General features: G+C 38.0%; 1 protein-coding gene across 1 annotated transcript in view; it reads left to right on the top strand.

Annotated features, from left to right (window-relative positions):
• LOC114155443 (dolichyl-diphosphooligosaccharide--protein glycosyltransferase subunit STT3B) overlaps positions 1-19,674 on the top strand; it is a 102,114-nt gene that overhangs the window by 47,458 nt on the left and 34,982 nt on the right. The window contains exons 3-4 of the mRNA XM_028035313.1: positions 3,954-4,241; positions 14,853-14,918. Of these exons, the coding sequence (XP_027891114.1) occupies positions 3,954-4,241; positions 14,853-14,918 (354 nt within the window). The remainder of the gene's footprint in view (positions 1-3,953; positions 4,242-14,852; positions 14,919-19,674) is intronic.

Raw genomic sequence — 19,674 nt, forward strand, 5'->3', positions numbered from 1 at the left:
TCATTCTTATGGTCATGCTAAATGCAAATATCTCCCTGTAACATGCTAATCTATGCAAAGATGTACAGCTTCCAGGAGATGGTGCATAAAGATGTAGCAAAACCATAATAAAGGTGGAACTGAAGAATCATTAAGTCTACAGTTTACCAAAAGTTAGACTGAGTTCAAGTTATATGTAACCTGAAATATTCTACATATAAACCAAATAAGCTCAAAACAAATGGTCATTTAATTTCTCAGTTATGAAGGTTGACTTTTGTAGTCCAGTGAAATGAGAAGCAAAAGACAGATGATGTTTGGCCTAAAAATGGCTCAGACCACTAACAGCGACTTTACATTGGAGCACTCTTATGGCAGCTCACTTATTTAGTGTGTAGGTTAATTGAGAAAATGCAGCTCTGTTTGCATGACTGAGCCAAATCATTTTTTGAACATAAGCATGCTTCAGAGACATGGTATTTACCTCACCTCCCACACTGCTTTCAAAGTTATAAAATGATTGTGTGAGAGCTCTCATTTGCATTAAGCCTGTGCTTTTAAAACATGGAGGAGAGCAGATGAGAGTTGGGTTTTTCCTCAGTTTTAACCATAATGTAGTTAAGAGCATTTGCCTTGAAAACGTCAGTTAAAAAGTTTTTTCCAAATGATGTTTTTCTCCTACAGTTTTAGTTTCCAATTGCTTATATCAGAAAGGTTTTCAGAATGTTGAGGTCAATAATCTTAATTTCTAAGAGAATTAAAACAGAGACTAGAGTTTTAGTAATGCTAACCCTTAAACAAGCGGCGTTCATCGCATTAGGACTGAGCTTTGGTCCCCATAAGACCCATCGGTCTTCAGAAGGTTAGTAGATATGCCAGAGAAGGTCCCAAATATAAAAGCTAAGCAAGTACACAGACAGAGTGTGAGGTTGCCTCTGTTCACTACATAAATACTTAATGACTACTACCGGGAAGATCTAGAAAAAAAAAACCCATTTTGAATCTATTTAAGAAAATAATGAATTAGCTGTTCTTATCATTAGGTTAAAACTTTAAATCAGAAATGAGCCACAGATTTCTGATCTGTACATCTTTAGTATCCATGTCTTCCTTATTATTTTGTAGCTTTTCATACATCCTCAAAAATGTCCTTTTCTCCATCCCTTATCCTTTACCTTGCCCCGGGTTTCAATTCAAAGTTAGATAGTAGATCTCGACAACCCTCATTAATCCTGTATGAAAACATGAATCCTCCAAGCACTCGGATGGCTCGCACCAGTTGGAGGACAGATGACTTGATACCAGTTAACGTGACAGTGAAGTGCGTCTCTGCTAAGACCAGTCCAGTTGGCCTTGTCTTTTTATTCCCTTTTCTCCCCGGCCCGCCCTCTTCTCCCCAGAGGACGGCTGTCAGTTGCTCTTTCTTTCTGAGCTGCAAATAAGAAAGGAAAGCCTCTTTAATGTGCCAGCCTGTAACAACAGCGAGCTGTCAAGCCGATAACCCACTCTTTGTCTCCACGAGGACAATTGGAATACATATTTTGTAAGGGCTTTTGTCAGGTTTTCAACATTTCATAATGAGAACTCTGTCCTTTTAGCATTTATTCATTTTGAAAACCAAAACATTTAAGCCAAACTAGATCTTTTAAAAACAGCCCTATTTTAAACAGTAGCAGTTTTCCTAATCTAGGTCACAATACAGAGTACAAACTAGCAAATAATTATAAGATTAATGCAGGGAATGATGGGAATTTGTTCCAATAGACAGAATCAAATCCTCTGAGTCGAGAGAGAAAGAGAGTCGACTCTCATTGAAATAGATTGGCTGGTGAAGCTTGGATCTTGTAGGCTAATTAGAAACATAGAGACACGAGTTTATTAGGAGAAGTAGAGAATAGACTGAGGCTACACTGAATACACATTAGAGATCACTTACTTTTATGCATAACCTTTTTTGCATCTGACATCTCTAGTACACTACAACAGGCTCTAATTGGATCGTCTCTCATGGTTAGAGGAGATGGGGCACGAGGCTTCACCTACATGGGCCACGGTTCGATTTCAGCACGAGGAGCTAATAATCATACATTCTGCTGAAGAAATGCTGCCTTTTTTTCATTCAGCGCTTTTTAAACTAGTTTGTCAAGATTATCCTTCTGCTGCAAGGTTGATCTGGACTAAAGGGAATCCATAAAGATGATGAAAGATTAATTTTAAGCTGAAATATTCACTGTAATTGTTCCCTTCACCTCTAAAAATGCCCTAGACAGTTTGGTTTAAACTGAATTTTATTTGCATTTATGAACTGCAGCTTTTCAAAAGAGCTGTTATACACAAATCATGCATTAATGAAGAAAGTTAATACAAAGCCTGTTTGCAGCTGTCAACTTGGTTTTTTAAAATCAGCTGAGCTAATGGCCCTACAGGGAAAGTGGAGGATTTAAGACTGTAACACCCAGCTGTGCCCCCACAGTGTTCTAAGGTCACCCACCAAGCTTCCAATTTACCAGTGACTAAAAGTTAATCTTAAATGTTATGTTTAATTAGTTACTGTTTTTGAACAAATACAGAGCAGAAGTATTTTTTTTCCTGTCTGAATCAGTGAGACTCTGTGGGAAATTAACACTTTAGAGCTGCTGTTTTGCTACACTGAGTCTTAAGAGAATTAGAAACTAACAGAAGATTTTCCACAACACTGAATTTGTGAAGAAGGGACGTAGTACTGTGCATTTGAGCCTTTTAAAAGGACTCATTGCTAAAATAAATTGTTGCGCACTACAGACATATTGTAAGTGCATTAAGATTATTAGAAACAATGGCCTTTTTTCAACACATCGGAACCTCCTAACAGTTGTAAACAAACTGGGGGGTTTTTTGCATTTTATAAGTCATTATAAAAACAATCTGCTGGTGTGAACTTGTTATGTTCAACTGAGAGCTTGAGTTTTAAGACCAGAGCTGCTGCCTTTGGAAGAAACAAAATTGCAGAACTTGCAAAAGGCTACCAAACTGCTCGTTTGCTGTTTTTTTTCCTTCCTCCTCCTCGTAAAAGCAGTATAGTTATCGACTGCTTCAGCAACCTCAATTAAAAATGCCACAATTTCACTTCAGCACAGAATTTACATAAAAATGTGAAACCTACTATATAATCCATATTGCTTTAAAACCGATAAGCAAAAATAATTAATTATCCTAGAATAGATTTTATCTATCTTCCCCTCTCATTAAATAATTTTTACATTTTGATTTATTTGTTTAGGAATAAAGTGTAGAGCATATCATAATATATCATGTATATACAGTAAATTAATCAGTAAGGTTGCCAAATCTTCAGATTCCTTTTACCTGCATCTCCGTACAATCAGTTTAGCCATAGTGTAGAGCGGAAACACAATCTGTGTTTCTACTGATCACTTTGAGTGCATCACAGTGAAACCGATAAGCACTTTAAAATTGTCATGCGTTCTGCCGCAACTATTATAAAATTGTGTCATAAAGTTGACGTCTTTCCCATTATAACTAAACTGGATGCCTATTTCTAAATGTGCCACTTACATTTTGAATTTGAACTTCAACCTGAGAACAAAATTGATTCTACTTGTCTTACCACATCCAGTCCATATGTGCGATATGGAGGCGCGTGCACTTCTCTTCAACTGGAAACCCAAATTGAATGCCATATGCAAAGAGCCTGATTGTTGCACCTGGTTTTATTCCCTGCACTACACATCAGCGACCACTGCCTCTAACAAGCTGTGATATGTTGATGTGTTACAACTTTGTAAGATAGGAAAGTCGAAAAACTATGCATGGGTTTGACAGTTGCTTTGTAATTTCTATGGTGAACTGTGAAACATAATACAGTGCTCTTAGTCATGTTGTGAGACCTTGTCTTGTGAATCCTCTCACCGCCTCTTGAACTCAACCTCCATGTTTTTTGTCGCTCTAATCTCTGTGTGTGTGTCTGCCATCAGGTCTACCCAGGGCTCATGGTGACCGCCGGCCTTATCCACTACATCCTCAACCTACTTCACCTCACGGTGCACATCCGGGATGTGTGTGTGTTCCTGGCGCCGGTGTTCAGCGGCCTGACGGCCATCTCCACCTTCCTGCTGACTCGAGAGCTGTGGAACCAGGGCGCAGGGCTGCTGGCAGCCTGCTTCATCGCCATCGTCCCGGGCTACATCTCCCGCTCTGTGGCGGGCTCCTTCGACAACGAAGGCATCGCCATCTTTGCACTGCAGTTCACCTACTACCTTTGGGTATGTAGACTGAAAGCTCAATCTAAATAGAGAAAAAGTGACATTTTTCTATACATGTTTATGTGATAGTTTTGTCATGTTTTCTGCCGTTGCTCATCTGTCTGAAGTCGTAGTCTCCTTTTTTCTAAGAGACGAGGTTCATCTAGCCAGGAAAGTAGGGCCCTACTTTCAAATCTTGCTTGCCTCACATCTTGAATTATTTATCCGTAGCCTTGAAAAGAAAGCTAGCGATCTTTGCAGGCCATGTGGTTCACAGAATCCAAACTGTACAAGAAAAACCTTCACAATGCGATGACCTTTTGGAGTACAATCAAGCCTGGTTATGGTGGAATTAGGCCGCTGTTTCCAATTAATTTCCTTTTTTTTTTTCTCTTTAATCCACAAGGTTCACCGACACCAACAAAACATGATATCTCGCTCACCTGTTTCTTCCTTGTAATTTTTTAAATCCTTGGTTATTAAAATATTACTCATTGTTTTATGAAAAAAGTATTTCCACAGACAAGATTTTTATTTTTTGTCCTCCAGCTAAAATATAACTCGGTTGTTTACAAAAGCCGCACCAAAACACCACACTGCAGCTTTTCAAGATGAAAGATGCTTAAAAAACAGTTTTCAAAGAGTTTGTTCGCTCATTCAGTTGCATCAGCAGCTGCCTCAAAGCCCTGCAGATATCTTCATATGAAAACATCATACATGCATGCGTGAAATTGCTATGCAAACAGCTTGATCAGGAGGCCTCTCTTCCTTGATATTGAACTTGACCTTGTCAACTGTTAATGGATGTTTTTATTCATTCTGCATCACTTCAGTTTTCTAATGTTTTTTATTCATCAATTTTGAATTCTGCTGAACAAACTCTAATCTGCTCCATCTATAAAAAACATTCTGCTCTTAATATGAAAAATGTGACTTATTTGCAATATTAAAAGGATAAAAGAGCTGTATATAAGATAAAATAATGCTTTAATGTTGCCATATAAACTAGGCTTTTAAACTTGTAACTAGTACAGATAGGCCTGTCGCGATAAACGATAAATCGATTAATCATACGATAAATTAAAACTATCGACGTCATTTCAATTATCGGCATTATCGTCTCTTCCGACCTTTTTCTCTTTCACCGAATGACACCGAATGAAAAAAGGCTCAACTCCGGTGCTCTCCACTGACCCTCCCTTCCTCATTTCCTTAGTGTAAAGCCCAGCACACACGATCTTAGAGCTGTCAGCCAATTGTCGGCCCATTTTCAAAACCTGACAGATCACACATTAGTCGACAGAAATCCTAGGTATAACGGTTTGATCGGGTTCGTTCCTGCCGTGTGGTGTCCAACAATGGGTACAAAATAATGGCTACAAGTTCAGTGAACTAATTTTAAAACCAGATATTAATCAATGCATTACTACAATCTACCTGCAATGCATGTTGCTAGTGTCAGCGTAAAGTCCTGACTGAATGAAAATCATTATAACCTATTTACGTCACATTAACGAAGAACAGCTGAAAAGTTACCGGGTTTATCAACTGTTGTAGCAATTTCACTCCAACTCCTCCTCTTGTCATTTCTATATTCTTTGCATGTTGAATAAACATTAATGTTGTTTCCACGTCACTGGACTTCGGGTTGCGCTGTGTCAGCTGTTTGGGATTCCCCTTGTAATTTCCCCTCAGAAAACACGGAGGAGAATCCGTGCTTTCTGATTGGCTACCTGTCACATTCAACAGGTGGAGTTAAAGCTCCCAGTCTGGAAAAACCCTGATTTAGATCGGAGCGGCAACGAGGATCTACCGTAACACACCACACAACCTTAGGAAGACCAAAGGTCTAAGATTGTTGTATGGGGAAAAATAGGAGCAAAAAATCGTGTAGTGTGAACTATTGCATCAGGTAGTTGATTTGCCCATCTTCTCTATTTACATCTAATTATTACTGAAGGGCAACATAGTATACAGACTTCATAATCTGCACTCTTTTGGTTGAATGCAGTATTTATTTCCACTTTGGCTTTATGTTGTTTAGTTTTTATCAAGTACATTTTTTGTTAATGGAGACTGAGAATCCATTTTGTTTTTGGTTGTTTTGTTTATTTAGTTTCTTTTGAAAATAAAGTGTATCTATCTTTGGCAGGAAATCGCATGCATTATTACGTCATTTCTATTAAATCAGTGTAAAAAGGTCTTCAGACAATATTATCGTTTATCGCAATAATTTTTTGAGACAATTAATCGCTCAGCAAAATTTGCTATCGTGACAGGCCTAAGTACAGATTTGACTAAAACCTTCTAGTGTTTGTACTTTTAGTCCAGTTCTAAAAGCTTATAGTCGATCCTGCTGCTGTTGAACCCGAGATGACCGCTGGAGAATTAAAGTTTTCTATGTCTTATCCTAAAATCATGTTGAACATATTTATGAAATAATATTCTTTTTCCCCATTCAGTCTCTGAAAATTATTCCGTTAACAAATCTCTCACATGCCGACAGTGTTATAATATGGACGTGTCAAAATACTGTTATCCAATTACCAGCCCTACACACTGTTGCTGTGTGAGACCAAAGGAAAATCAAGACATTTTAGCCAAATACCAATTTATTTTTGTAGATTTATTCATAATAAGCCAGCTCTGTGCCACTAAAAATTCAGAAAGTTAAAAGTACTTGTACAGTATTATTTTAAAAGTTTGGGTGTCTATGAAATTAAACTCTAATTGTAAATGTTTTCAACTTAAATGTCTCCAATGTTGTAAAACAGGGTCAGAAAAATCCCAAAATTTGAATCTGAGAAAGTACTGAAACATGAAATGGAGTATACCATATTCAGAAAACCTGAATATATTCTTTTGACATTTACACCGTGTGACTGTAAACCTAATCATGGCTGATGTTTTCTTTAAACGTCAATCCTCAACCACTTCCTTTACAAGGAAAGTTCTCTACAAAGGCCAATGCATCTTGTCGAGCAGGGGAAATAGTGGAGATATTTAAAATCTGAACTAAGTTGAAAACATGCATGGCCTAAAATGAGATCTTGGCTTGATGCAGCAACAAGAACTACGAGTATGTGAGAATCTTTTCAGACTGTTCTTTGTATTGGGTTTAAGTCTGTAAGTAATCAAGTCAGATTTTGTTTTCATGTGATGAAATGTTTTATATAAATCCCATATTTGTCGTTTAGATATCTAAATGTATCCAGATGCTAATTTTCTTTATGCATCTCTTAAACTGAATTGCTTTGGCCTCCAGCGTTGGAAAAGCCTGATTAGTAGCTGCAGTCCTGATTATTCCCATTCAAGCTGAGTTGAGTTAACAAAATGAAAAAGAGCTTTTGTTAAATATGCCAGAGGCGAGTTTCAATTTTTAATAGAAGATCAGAGGCTATTTGTCCAATTTTATTTTACCTTTTAAGCGTCAATATTAATCTGTGTTAGTGTGAAAACACGCGGAACAGTGGAGGCTTTCATCCAGGTGGAGGGTCTTATTCACTCCTATTGCAGTATGAACACCAATCAGGTCAGACAGAAGCTGTATTCATGGTTCCAATGCAATCTGGAAGTCTGTAATTCTACTCCTCGATTTTCTGTATTCTTTCCTTTCTTCTTTCTTTCTAACTCCTTCATGTCCATTCTTCTTTCTTTCCTCTTGTTCTCGGGGCCTTACTTCCTTCCCTTTGTGTGTACTTTCTTTTTTTTCTCTTCCTTATGTATTTGCTTCTTTCCTTTGTCATTCCATATTTTTGTTTTTGTCCTCCATTCCTTTCTCCTTTGTGTCCAGTTTCAGTTTCCTCCTGTTACATATTAAATGCCTTCCCACTAAAGTAATAGTTGGCAAAAATCGAAAGTGAACTTTTGTATTAATATTTTAAAATAAACCTAAAGAACCGAGAATTTGGAAAAGTCCGGAAGGCTTCCATAAGATGTGTAGAAACTGGTCTTGTCCCTTTAAGTACACAACTGCATGTGCTTTCAAGGTTGTGCCTCGTTACTTTTTGAAACAACTTTGTGGCTTGTTTTTTTTTTTTACTTTGTGTCATTTCTGATGCTGAGCTACAGTTTGTCATCCAGCTCTTGTTTCTAAGTTTCCATCCCCCTAATAAAAGCCACTGTGTTTGGGCTCTGACTCAGCAGTGTAACCACATCGATAGTTACGCTCTTTTAAACCCAGATCCTCTTGCAGTCTACTCTGCACATGTTTTGTCAAATACGATTATAAAGTATATAATGTTCTCTGTTAGCTCTTATACGTGGATGGGAAACAGGAAGTTGGTCAGACAATCGGTGCAGGTGGATCTTGTCCTCCATCCTAGTAACGTTTTCAAATTCAACTTTTGCAGGTTAAAAGCTCAAAAATATGAATCAAATCAACTCTGTTGTATTATCTGCTGAAAGTTTTCTCTTTACTAGTATTGCACCTCTGTCGTGAGAATATTAATTTACAGGTAATATTGACTTACAGTTTACAGATTGTACATAACACAATATCACCGAGCTGTAATGGGGTAAAACAGGATTGCAGAAGTGTGAGAAAGCAAATGCAGAAGTAGCACAGCCTACAGGTGCAAAGCGAGCCGGGCCTCATTGAGGTGGGAAATGTTCAGTAGGATAAGAGGACATCCAACATTTTTTGTATTTAAAAGTAAGAAGTGTGGCTGTTTGAGGATGGTTTTACAGAGATCAGTCAGTTAGCAACTAAAGCTGAAATGCCAGAGATGTGTGAATGTGCTGGTGTCACTGGTGTTAAGCCACAGCTCTTTGGTTCTGCAATCCCATCTGCATGCTGTGAAAGCAAACAGCACCTTGATAAATGTATTTTGTGGTTTATTTGCTCAAAAGCAGCAACATTGAACAACCTTTTGTTGACTTTAAGAAATCAATAGAAGCTAAAAAGACCACTGCTTTTGTTAAATATTAATTAAAATCTGAGCATTTCTTTGAATTTCTCTATGATCTCTTATAAAAAGCAGTTACATATTTGATAAATATATTAACAAATATATATCTAATTTATATTAACAAATTATAAATTCTATAAATTATCTTGGCCGTCTGTCTTCTTACAGATGGCCAAGAAGAGCTGGCCGTCTGTATTTATTTTTTCATTAGGGTAAACGTTGGATATGTCTAATCTAAAAATCTATAAATTACAATAAGACTATGCAGCTTTCGCATTCGCCTTAGAAGATGATGCATTTTATTCAAATCAAACTTCTATAAAGAGCCTGATAGATGGGTTTTTTTTTAAAGAAAATGCTAAGTGGTTTTAAATTATTGGGAAGAAAAACTTGTGCAGAGTAAGAACCGCAGTGTAAACATTGATTCTTCCAGCTGAACAAACAGTTAATAGACAGTCTCGTCTTAGTTCTAGTATTTATTTCTCCATGGTGTGCCGAGTTTATTCAACAAACACCTGGTTGGGTGAAGCTTGGCCCATGTTGGCCCAGTCTGATTGACATTAAGCACAGTGTCCTTAATGAGAAACTCACCATCTTTCTCTACAGCTGCTGGAAGGGAGCCAAACCTTTGAAAAGCGTCTTCGCTGCAGTGGTGACTTAAAAAAAACAAAACAAAAAGACGTTAACATTTGGGAAATCATTCCAGGTTGAAGGACAAGGGATATAAATGCTGCGTGCTTCCATACAAAGGACTTTATTGTTCCGCTGTTGTCCTACTTAAACTGACACAGACGGCCTATTCTGAATTTAAAAAGCTTTCAGAGACACAAAATGTTACTGACACGAGTGTTAAAATGGAAAGGAGCATGCATTTAAAAACAAAGGAAAGGAAAGCAATGCATCAAATGGTTGACAGAAAACTGGCAGCTTACTTGCAACGATAAAATGGAAAAAATACACAGCTATGCAAAAGCAGTCATAGCCCTTGAACTTGTTCACATTTTGCCATGTGTATTATATCAGCGTATGAATGAGTGTGCTATTGGGTGATTTTAACTAAAGTGCCTTGAGTGGTCAGTGCTACTAGAAAAATGCAATGTTTATTAATTGGGTGACATCTGAAGTCAACTTGTTGTACTGCTTTTTATAAGGGATCAAATAAAAATTCAAAGAAATGCTCAGATTTTAATTAAAATATTTTGAAAACCATGTTTTTTTTCCAGCCACTTCTCTAGTATGAACTACTTTGTGTTGGTAGCGCATAATTAGGTAGAAGAAATTCAAGAGGTTTAAACAATTTTGCATGGCTCTGTATATATACGAGCTATTTGTCTTGAAAACTGAGATTGAAAAGGAAAGGTAAGGAAATGGAGAAAACAGAACAGAGTTTAGTTGAGATGAATGGAGCCGCGCAGACTGCAGAGCCGGCAGAAAACTCAGCAGAGGGCTGCAGTTGATTGAATTTTGGAAGAGGTTAGCTGCAGCTTTGTTCCGACTCTTTAAACTGCTTTGCGACAGAATCCATCTATTGTCTTATAAAGTGGAGTTGTGCTTTTAGAATTTTCTCAAAATCGCTGGAAACTCTTTCAAATAATAGAAAGTGTCAGGAAGTTATGGTACTGTTCTGCCTTCACTAACCTTCAGCGGCGCCTATAAAACATCTGCCATTTCTCCCCTCATCACGTGTGTCTATGAGGTTGTAAAGGACACGTGTTCGTTTGGCTTCATCATAATGGCCTCTTGTCGTCTGGCGTGGTGGGACAATATATCTCGAAGCGAGGCAGGTGTTCCACACGGCAGCCATTGCCGCCTCTTAAGGCGGCATGTCATGAGCAGGGCAGCACCATCGAGAAGAATCTCGCTGCACTCATCATACGCCCATTCACATCTTCCCTTCAATTTAGCGAGGGCCCTGAAAAACAATCATCCTGGCCATGCCCCACTGCTTCCCATTATCAGTCTCATTTACCCACATTTGTTTTGTGGTTTTCTTGTCCTTCTCTCATCCTTCTCCAAGATTGTCTTGCGTTAATTGCCTTTGTCGTCCTTTGTCTCTGTCTTTATCGAGCGGCGTCTCCTTCTCCTCTTCCTGGTTATTCCTTGCTTACCTTCTTTTCCTGTATCATCCTATTGCTTGTTAATTTGTTCCACTTTATCCTCTTAGCATTTCATGAACAGTGTTGTTCTCTCTGGTCTCAACCCAATCTTCATTATCCAACTCTTTCATTTTAACCACTAAAAATCCCATTCAACTCTTTTCTCTTGATCTCTGTGTTTACCCCCCCAAACACACACACACATTCTCCCATAATCTATAATTGAATCCACTCACACAGAGGAGAGTTGCTCCATTTGTCTGCATAAGAACAACAGTCGCCCAGCACACAGTTGCACAGTGTCCCTCCGTTTCTTTAACCCTGCACACCATGACTGTATTGTTGGACCAGTAATTCCGTTCTTTCTCTTGGTTCATATTTAATTAGCTGGTCTGGTACCACACTGAGAGACTTGTGTGGCAAAACAAAGGCAGCAGCCCTAAGGGGTTTGGGGGGGTTGGCCACAAGTTGAACACCAGGCTGGATGCGGCTCAGCTTCACTAGTTTGGATGATGTCAAAGAAAAGCTGCAGATTGTTCAGTGGCTCTTGTTGTCCTCTGTGGTTATTGATGTCACTCTTGAAGTGTTCCTGTGAAATCTGGAGACGTCTGGATAATCTTTACAGATCTGGATAAAGCCTATTTAAAAGCTACTCAACTCTAACTCCTTCTTTTTGGTTCTATATTAAAAATCTTTTAAAATTACAATTGTATGTATATTATTAGAAATGTCTTTAAAAAAGACTGAAAAATAATGAGAACATCTGATTTTTAGGTCCAGGAAAATAGTTTTCACATGAAAAATGTGTAGCATCTCTGCTTTTAAAAGCAGTGAGTACTTCAAATAGAAATATTTATAGGGAAAGTTTAGCTGTCTTCAGCAGTTTTGTCTGCTAAACTGATTAGCACTAGTTTTGGTTACACCTTAGCTTCTGTTTTTATTTTCTTCCTTCCATGGTTTTCAAAATGTATATCTCCTATCTATTCTTCACTGAGTCCCTTCAGCCAGCCACTATTTTGCCCTTCTCCACTGACTACTGGCGAAATATTCTGGCCCCTACTGATAATTTGAAGTATCACCCTGATTTAAAGACCAGCTGTTATGAAATTTTATAGGATAGGTCAGGGGGTGAATAAATTTACCAAGAAACTCTTTTAACTGCTTATTTTAATCACGTAATATACCTTAACATGCATTAATATGTGGAAACCAACAGTGGAAACCAACTTGGCCCTACAGCAGAGGGTAACATCCATGGTATTCCAATCTCCAGTCAATCAACATAAAGGAAAATAAACTGCAAGTTTTGGCCAGTTTCATTGTGCCTTGGAGGTTCAGTTTCCTAAGCTGCATTTTGTTTTACATACATTAGATAAGTTCTACAAAAAACCTACTAATTATTCTGAATTACATTGAACTTTGTTCTTCAAAGTGGAGATTAAGATGTTACTTGATCACAACATATCAGTCATTTATGTTAGATGTTGTTTATGTTTTACCTTTAAAACCTGATTGTTTTGTTTGTGTGGGTGAAGATATCAGGATCTCACTCTAGATTTTGTGCAAGAAGCTGCTAATTTATTGTTCAAATCAGACCTGCATTCTTTGTAATGGGCAGTGTTCCCTAGTAAAGCGTTCCCTCCACAATGGGACCAAATTAGATTGATGGGAGTTACTGTGAGACAGGAAAAAACAGGCTTGACTGAATTTATTTTGTGTGTGTTAGTGTGAAAACGGAAAGCTTGAACATGAAGTAGGGCAGGGGATTTAACAGTCACAGTCTGACAGCAGAATATGCCCAAAGGTAAACAGGGGGTGGTGGGACAGATTTTAAACAGCCTGAATTGGTTATCAGTCAGTTCTGAAAACACACATCACTCATGGTCGCGGTTCTGAAGTGACCTAAATACAGTTCTTCCTACACCGTGGCACAGAGACCCGTTCAGTGTTTTATTCACACACACATTTGGTTTTTACCAGGAGGAAAGAGAATATATTCTATAATAAATTACTACTAAAATCTGGAATCAATGGATGATATTAAATATATCATTAAAGATGCATTGATAAAAAGATAAATGGATACATACCCTGATTAATTCACAGACACAATAGATTGTGTCTGTGAATTAATTACCAATTAATAATTGCCAAATTACAACATAGATGAAAAAATGTTTTACTAGAACTGTCAAATTCATCAAATTATGGGGAATGTAGAAGTTAAATGGAAGAACAAAAAAAGAATCCTGACTGGATTGAAATTGTTCAGTGAATTTTTTCCCACCATTTATGTCAATCTTCCAAGGAGAGAACAAACCTTTCACCTAACCGGGGCTTTAACTGTGTCGTCATGTCAACCCACATAAAGCTACGTAGCTCTGAAATCTTCTGATTTCCTCCTACAAACAACTTCCTTGTTGGCAAGAAATCAGACTACTGTCTTCTGCCCTGTTCCTTTCAGTGTCGGGATATTCTGACCTGCTCCAGCTATATAAAGCATCGCTGCCGTTTGTAGCTTATTGATCCAGAGGTGTGTGTCGTGGTATTTGTGGACTGAAACTACCTTTGTCCAGGAAACATTGATTCCTTTTTTTCCCCTTTAAATAAATTAACCTTGCTGACTGCAATCAAGCTTCTTGACAACACATGTCACCCATTTAACCAGTCACTCTGAAATATGACTTCTATTGTCTGACTGTATGGATGAACCTTTAACAGTGTTTTTAATTATTAGCCATGTCTGTGTTTCATATCGGCTTCCATGTCGGTGTGCGGACCTTGTTTCAGGCTATGTTTAACATAATGTTCTGCAACAGAAAACTCTGATGTTTATGTTCATGATCAACAGAGATGAATGAAGGGTTTAAGTTGACATGCTCTACTATATTAGATGTGAATAGGTTTATGGCTTGAAAATGTCATCTAATAGGAGAAATTAAGTAAGCAGAATAAGTCTGATCTGCTAGTAGTCTCAGGATTTCTACTGTAAATATAGCATACATAGTGGTAGGAGCTTGTCCCGCAATCAGTGGGTTGCCGGTTCAATCCTCTATGGGCAAGACACTTCACATGCCTTCTGGTGTTGGTCGGTTGGCCTGTTGGTGCCGGTGCATGGCAGCCTAGTACAGGTGTGGCTACTATCCAGTAGCTCACCGCCATCAGTGTGTGAATGTGTGTGCGAATGGGTGAAAGAATGACTGCAGTGTGAAGCGTTGTTGGGTCCTCTGGACTTGATAAAACACTAGTCCATTTACCATCCACCCATTAGTTAAACACCTGTTTGTCCAACAGTTTTTACCACATCTATTTGTCCATTTATTTGTCAATCATCCATCATTCCATCCAGCTATCAGACTGTATATTCGGTCTATCAATTCATCCGTCTTTTGGTCTGTTCATCAGCTGGATTGCTAGACAGGTTGCTTTCAATCCAGTGAACTATTTATTTACCTGTGTGTCCATTCGTCTGTCTGCCTTGTCATTCATTTGTTCATTGCCCATTCATAAGGTTATATTTGTCTTTTACTCTTACTGTTTGTAGTCTGTGAGCTGGTTTAAAACTTAAACGTGTAGGAACCCTTTCATTGGAGAACACTAAATTGTCTTTCTGTTCCTCTTTTCAGGTGAAATCTGTGAAGACGGGCTCAGTGTTCTGGACCATTGGCTGTTGTCTTTCCTACTTCTACATGGTAAGAGTTAGTTAATGCATTTGCATTGTGTTGCCTTAGTTGTAATATGGATAAAAGTAATGATTAAAAAGTATTTAAAGTCACTATCATTGCCATCGTACTTCTGGCTGGACATCTGGACAATTACTGATGTAAAATTAAAACTTGCTCATTGTCACACAAAATGTTGCAATTATACCACCAAACTGTAAAAAATATTTTCACAATTACAGCTTTATTAAAAACTTTTGAAACCAGCAAAGAAACCACAGATGGTTCAAATTACAAAAACCACTCAGTTTTTGTAATTTGCATTCATCATCGACTAGTTTCTTTATCTTGATAAGTAGGCCTGTCGCGATAAACGATAAATCAATTAATCATACGATAAATTAAAACTATCAATGTCATTTTAATTATCGGCATTATCATCTCTTCCGGCTTTTTTCTCTTTCTGTTAATGACACTGAATAAAAAAACGGCTCAACTCCAGTGCTCTCCACTGACATCCCCTCCCCCCATTTCCTTAGTGTAAAGCCCAGCGGACATGATACCATCTTAGAACTGTCTGCCCATTTTCAAAACCTGACAGACCACACATTAGCCGACAGAAATCCTAGGTATAACTGTTAGATCGGTTCCGTTCCTGCCGTGTGGTGTCCAACAATGGGCACAAAATAATGGCTACAAGTTCAGTTAACTAATTTTAAAACCAGATATTAATCAATGCATTACTACAATCTACCTGCAATGCATGTTGCTAGTGTCAGCGTAAAGTCCTGAGCGAATGAAAATCATTATAACCGATTTACGTCACGTTAACGAAGAACAGCTGAAAAGTTACCGGGTTTATCAACTGCGGTAGCAATTTCGCTCCAACTCCTCCTCTTGTCATTTCTATATTCTTTGCATGTTGAATAAACATTAATGTTGTTTCCACATATCATCTGTGTCAGCTGTTTGGGATTCCCCTCTGTAATTTCCCCTCAGAAAGCACAGGAGAATCCCCGCTTTCTGATTGGCTACCTGTCACATTCAACAGGCTGCATTAACTTCCGGGGGAAAAACCCCTGATTTGCATCAGAGTAGCAACAGCAATCTATCATAACACACCACACAATCTTAGAAAGACCAACGTTTTAAGATTGTCAGAAGGGGAAAAATAGGAGCAAAAAATCGTGTAGTGTGAATTATTGCATCATGTAGTCGGATGTGCCCGTCTTCTCTATTTAAATCTAATTATTACTGAAGGGCAACATAGTATACAGACTTCATAATCTGCACTCTTTTGGTTGAATGCAGTATTTATTTCCACTTTGGCTTTATGTTGTTTAGTTTTTTTTCAAGTGCGCTTTTTGTTAATGGAGACCGAGAATCCATTTTATTTTTGTTTTTGGTTGATTTGTTTATTTTGTTCATCAGTTCCAGTGTTAAGTGTTCTTTTGAAAATAAAGTGTATCTGTCTTTGGCAAGAAATCACATGCATTATTACGTAATTTCCATTAAATCAGTGTAAAAAGGTCTTCAAACAATATTATCGTTTATCGCAATAATTTTTGAGACAATTAATCGTTCAGCAAAATTTGTTATTGTGACGGGCCTATTGATAAATCAAAATTCCTGTCAACCCCACTATAAAGTTCATGCTGAATACACACTCGCGTCCTTGAGGTCCTTTGAGGAAAAAAAAAACTTTCGATTTTGTAATTTATAATTTGTTAGTAAAAGTAGGTATTTTACTGATAAGTCTGTTATAAACTAAATGTTTTAAAATACCTCGTTCTGTCCAAATAGAGTTTGGGAAAAAAATATTAAGACAAGTCATTTGGGGGCTGAAAAACTAAAGTTCTTATTTCTCTTCATTTCAGTATTTGTGGGTCAAGATTTCCATAAATGGACGTTTATGTTGTGCTTATCTGATCTGAAGCTTCAAGTTTTCATGCTCTCAGGATTTGCTTGAGGAAGTGTTTAGATCTAATCACCCGTTCAGAGGAACCCTTCGATCCAGATGTTTGCCTCCCTCAACATAATTCTTGATGCAAACTCGGGTCGTCATCCAGCTCCACTTTGCATAATGCAACCAGGAGCGTTTTTATTCAGATGATTTTTACTGTCATCCATTTTGCAGCAAAAAGATTCTTGTCTAAAAGGCAGAATCCAATTTCAGCATGTCATTTACAGAAACTTCCTCTTTTATGCTATCTTCTGCAGCAGCAGCAGCACCTCAGACATTCTGAATCAGTCCAGTCGGCTCCGTCAGTGATCTCTTTAGCAGACCTTTTTGTGCATTTACAGCTGAGCTGTTCGTGTTTGACTTTTTATACCAGTGGGGCTAAAGTACCTCTGATTCTTCTATTGATTATATCACAGACAGAAGAGTCAGGCTAGATGCTCTCAGTATTGAATTTGGCCTGTCTGACATTAATACGTTGATATAAACATCAGATTATAATACATTTAAAAAATCAATAAGTCAGCTGCCATCTAATGTCACTTAAGCTTTCTGTTTGAAACCTTTGTCAGGTTGTGGCTTTTAGCTGTTGAGTTTAATCTTTGCAGTGTCTGTTTTGTGACACATTTCCCTCATTAATTATTATATATGGCTGTACCAGCAAGGAAGTGGTTTTTGATGTAAAGCTGGAGCTGAGTGCTTCTTGTTATTCTATGGTGTCATCAGATCACTGAAGGCTGTATGATATTTTTGCAAGTGCAAAAACTACTGCATTTTGGTTTTGTAAGAAACTAATGCAGAAATTCAGTACCCAGAAAATGATTGGCATGCAGCCTTAAAAAAGTAATACAAAAAAATACCACTAAATTTAATCGGTGCAATCACTGCAACGCAGTTGGTTTATGATTCTTTATACATACTCAACAATAAACTAAATATGCAATATTTCAATGGAACAAAGTAGTTCTATTTTTGTAGATAGGAAAAAATTCATTGTACAGTAGACTCCCATCAATTTGCAGCTCAGTTTTGTGGATTTTTCTCTGGAACATATCTCCAGATTATTCACAAACTTGTGTGTATTCAGGTTTTTTATTCTTTTATCTTTTGGTAGAGTGTTCTATAATATTCAAGAAAAATGCAACTTGACACTTTGTTTGCAAGCAGCCAATATAGCAGTGGCATTCATGTTCCTTGGTGTCGATTGGCTGAATCACTAAGAGCGATGTTAGCTTCTGTGCAAGTGCCAAAACAATTTCCATTGTGTGTGTAAATGTATATTAACTATATTTGTTTGAACTGTGAAATTAGGCAGTTGTAAGAATTTTTAGATCTCAGCTATTTGTGGGAGATTGTGTTCTTCAACCTCAATCAATAACGGGGGTCCAATAGAGCCAAAAAAAAAAGATCTCAAATGTTATCTTATTATTATTACTATTTTTAGACTATTCCAAACAAAGTCTGTTTTATGAGAATAGTTACTGGCTATTTGATGCCCTTCTTGCTGTAAAATTGAAATAAAAGGCAATTTTACAGGAAGCATACTGTGCTGTACCGAACACTTCCCATTGAAGAGGGATATATTAAAATTTCTTCCAAACCCCTGCCCCACCCCCCCAAAAAAACTGAAAAAAGTTCCACCTGCATCAGCTCCATTTGTTGGAGGGCCAATTTTGTACCATTTTTAAACTACGATTGGGGAGTACACAATTTTCCCAAGGGCTGCTTTGGGGCGGTCAATCAACGGTCTTTGGACAATCTTATTTTAAGGGACCAAGCAAAGCCCAAATACTGGAATGTTATGTTTGTGTGAGAGAGGATTACTTTCAGAGCCGCTATTCTCTGCTATCTCCTAACAACCTCCTTCTCACCCTGACTAAACACAGAGGACGTATTTTCCTTCTCTTCTGCAACTTCATGGAAATCTGCAACAATTGTTAGTAGGTTTAGCCACTGCTTCCCTGCATTATTTATCAATTCAGACAGAATCCCATCAGGGGGTTGATGAGAGATGAGATAAAAAAGACAGTTCAGGCACTGTGCCTCGGCGACAGATTGTTTGCATGGGCGCCTATGAAAATCTCCAGCGTCTTCTTCATTCAAAACTAAAGCTATTTGGCCAGCAGCGAGACAGATGTCAAATCCAGCAGATTACCAAAATCCAGCATCATCGATCACACTGCAGCGGGGGACTCAAGAGCCGAGAGATTACGGAGGGGGGATTGGTGAAGAGATGAATAGAATGGCAGACAAAATGCAGAGGGAACAGAATGGTGTACAGAGAGGTGCAAAGAGATCAAACAAGAGGACAAAGATAGAAAGAATACAAAAAGATAAGAGCTGACTTTATTGTCCTCGTCAGTAGCAGTGAAAACATTTAGTCTGTCTTCTTACTATGATCTTCTTTGTAAGCCCACACCTTCCTCCTTGTCCAAAGCGATCAGATGTTCCTCTCTAGACGAGTCCACCTCAAAGAATAATAGACCTGGCTTGAATGTCTCTATCAATAACATCGTTTGCTATGCAACCACCGACTGTCTGGCCTTCTAGACAAAGTGCTGGAAACACCGTAGATATTCTTTTAGTATGGTACTTAATCAGGAGAAAGCCAAGGTTTTATTTCCAAGTGTGGCTTAACTGAACATGACACTTGATAAGGAGATACCAAAACGAACCGGGAGAGATCTTTTATTGCTCTGACTTTGGATTATTTGAAGGAGAAATTGCGGTGGTGGTTGGGATTAAGACACAGATCTGAGCGATTTGATGGACTGATGGCCAGGAAAGTTCAGACCGTCGCTGGAGGCTGCAGATCATCTTCTGAGG

Source organism: Xiphophorus couchianus, chromosome 13, assembly GCF_001444195.1.
Source record: "Xiphophorus couchianus chromosome 13, X_couchianus-1.0, whole genome shotgun sequence".
Lineage (NCBI taxonomy): Eukaryota > Metazoa > Chordata > Actinopteri > Cyprinodontiformes > Poeciliidae > Xiphophorus > Xiphophorus couchianus.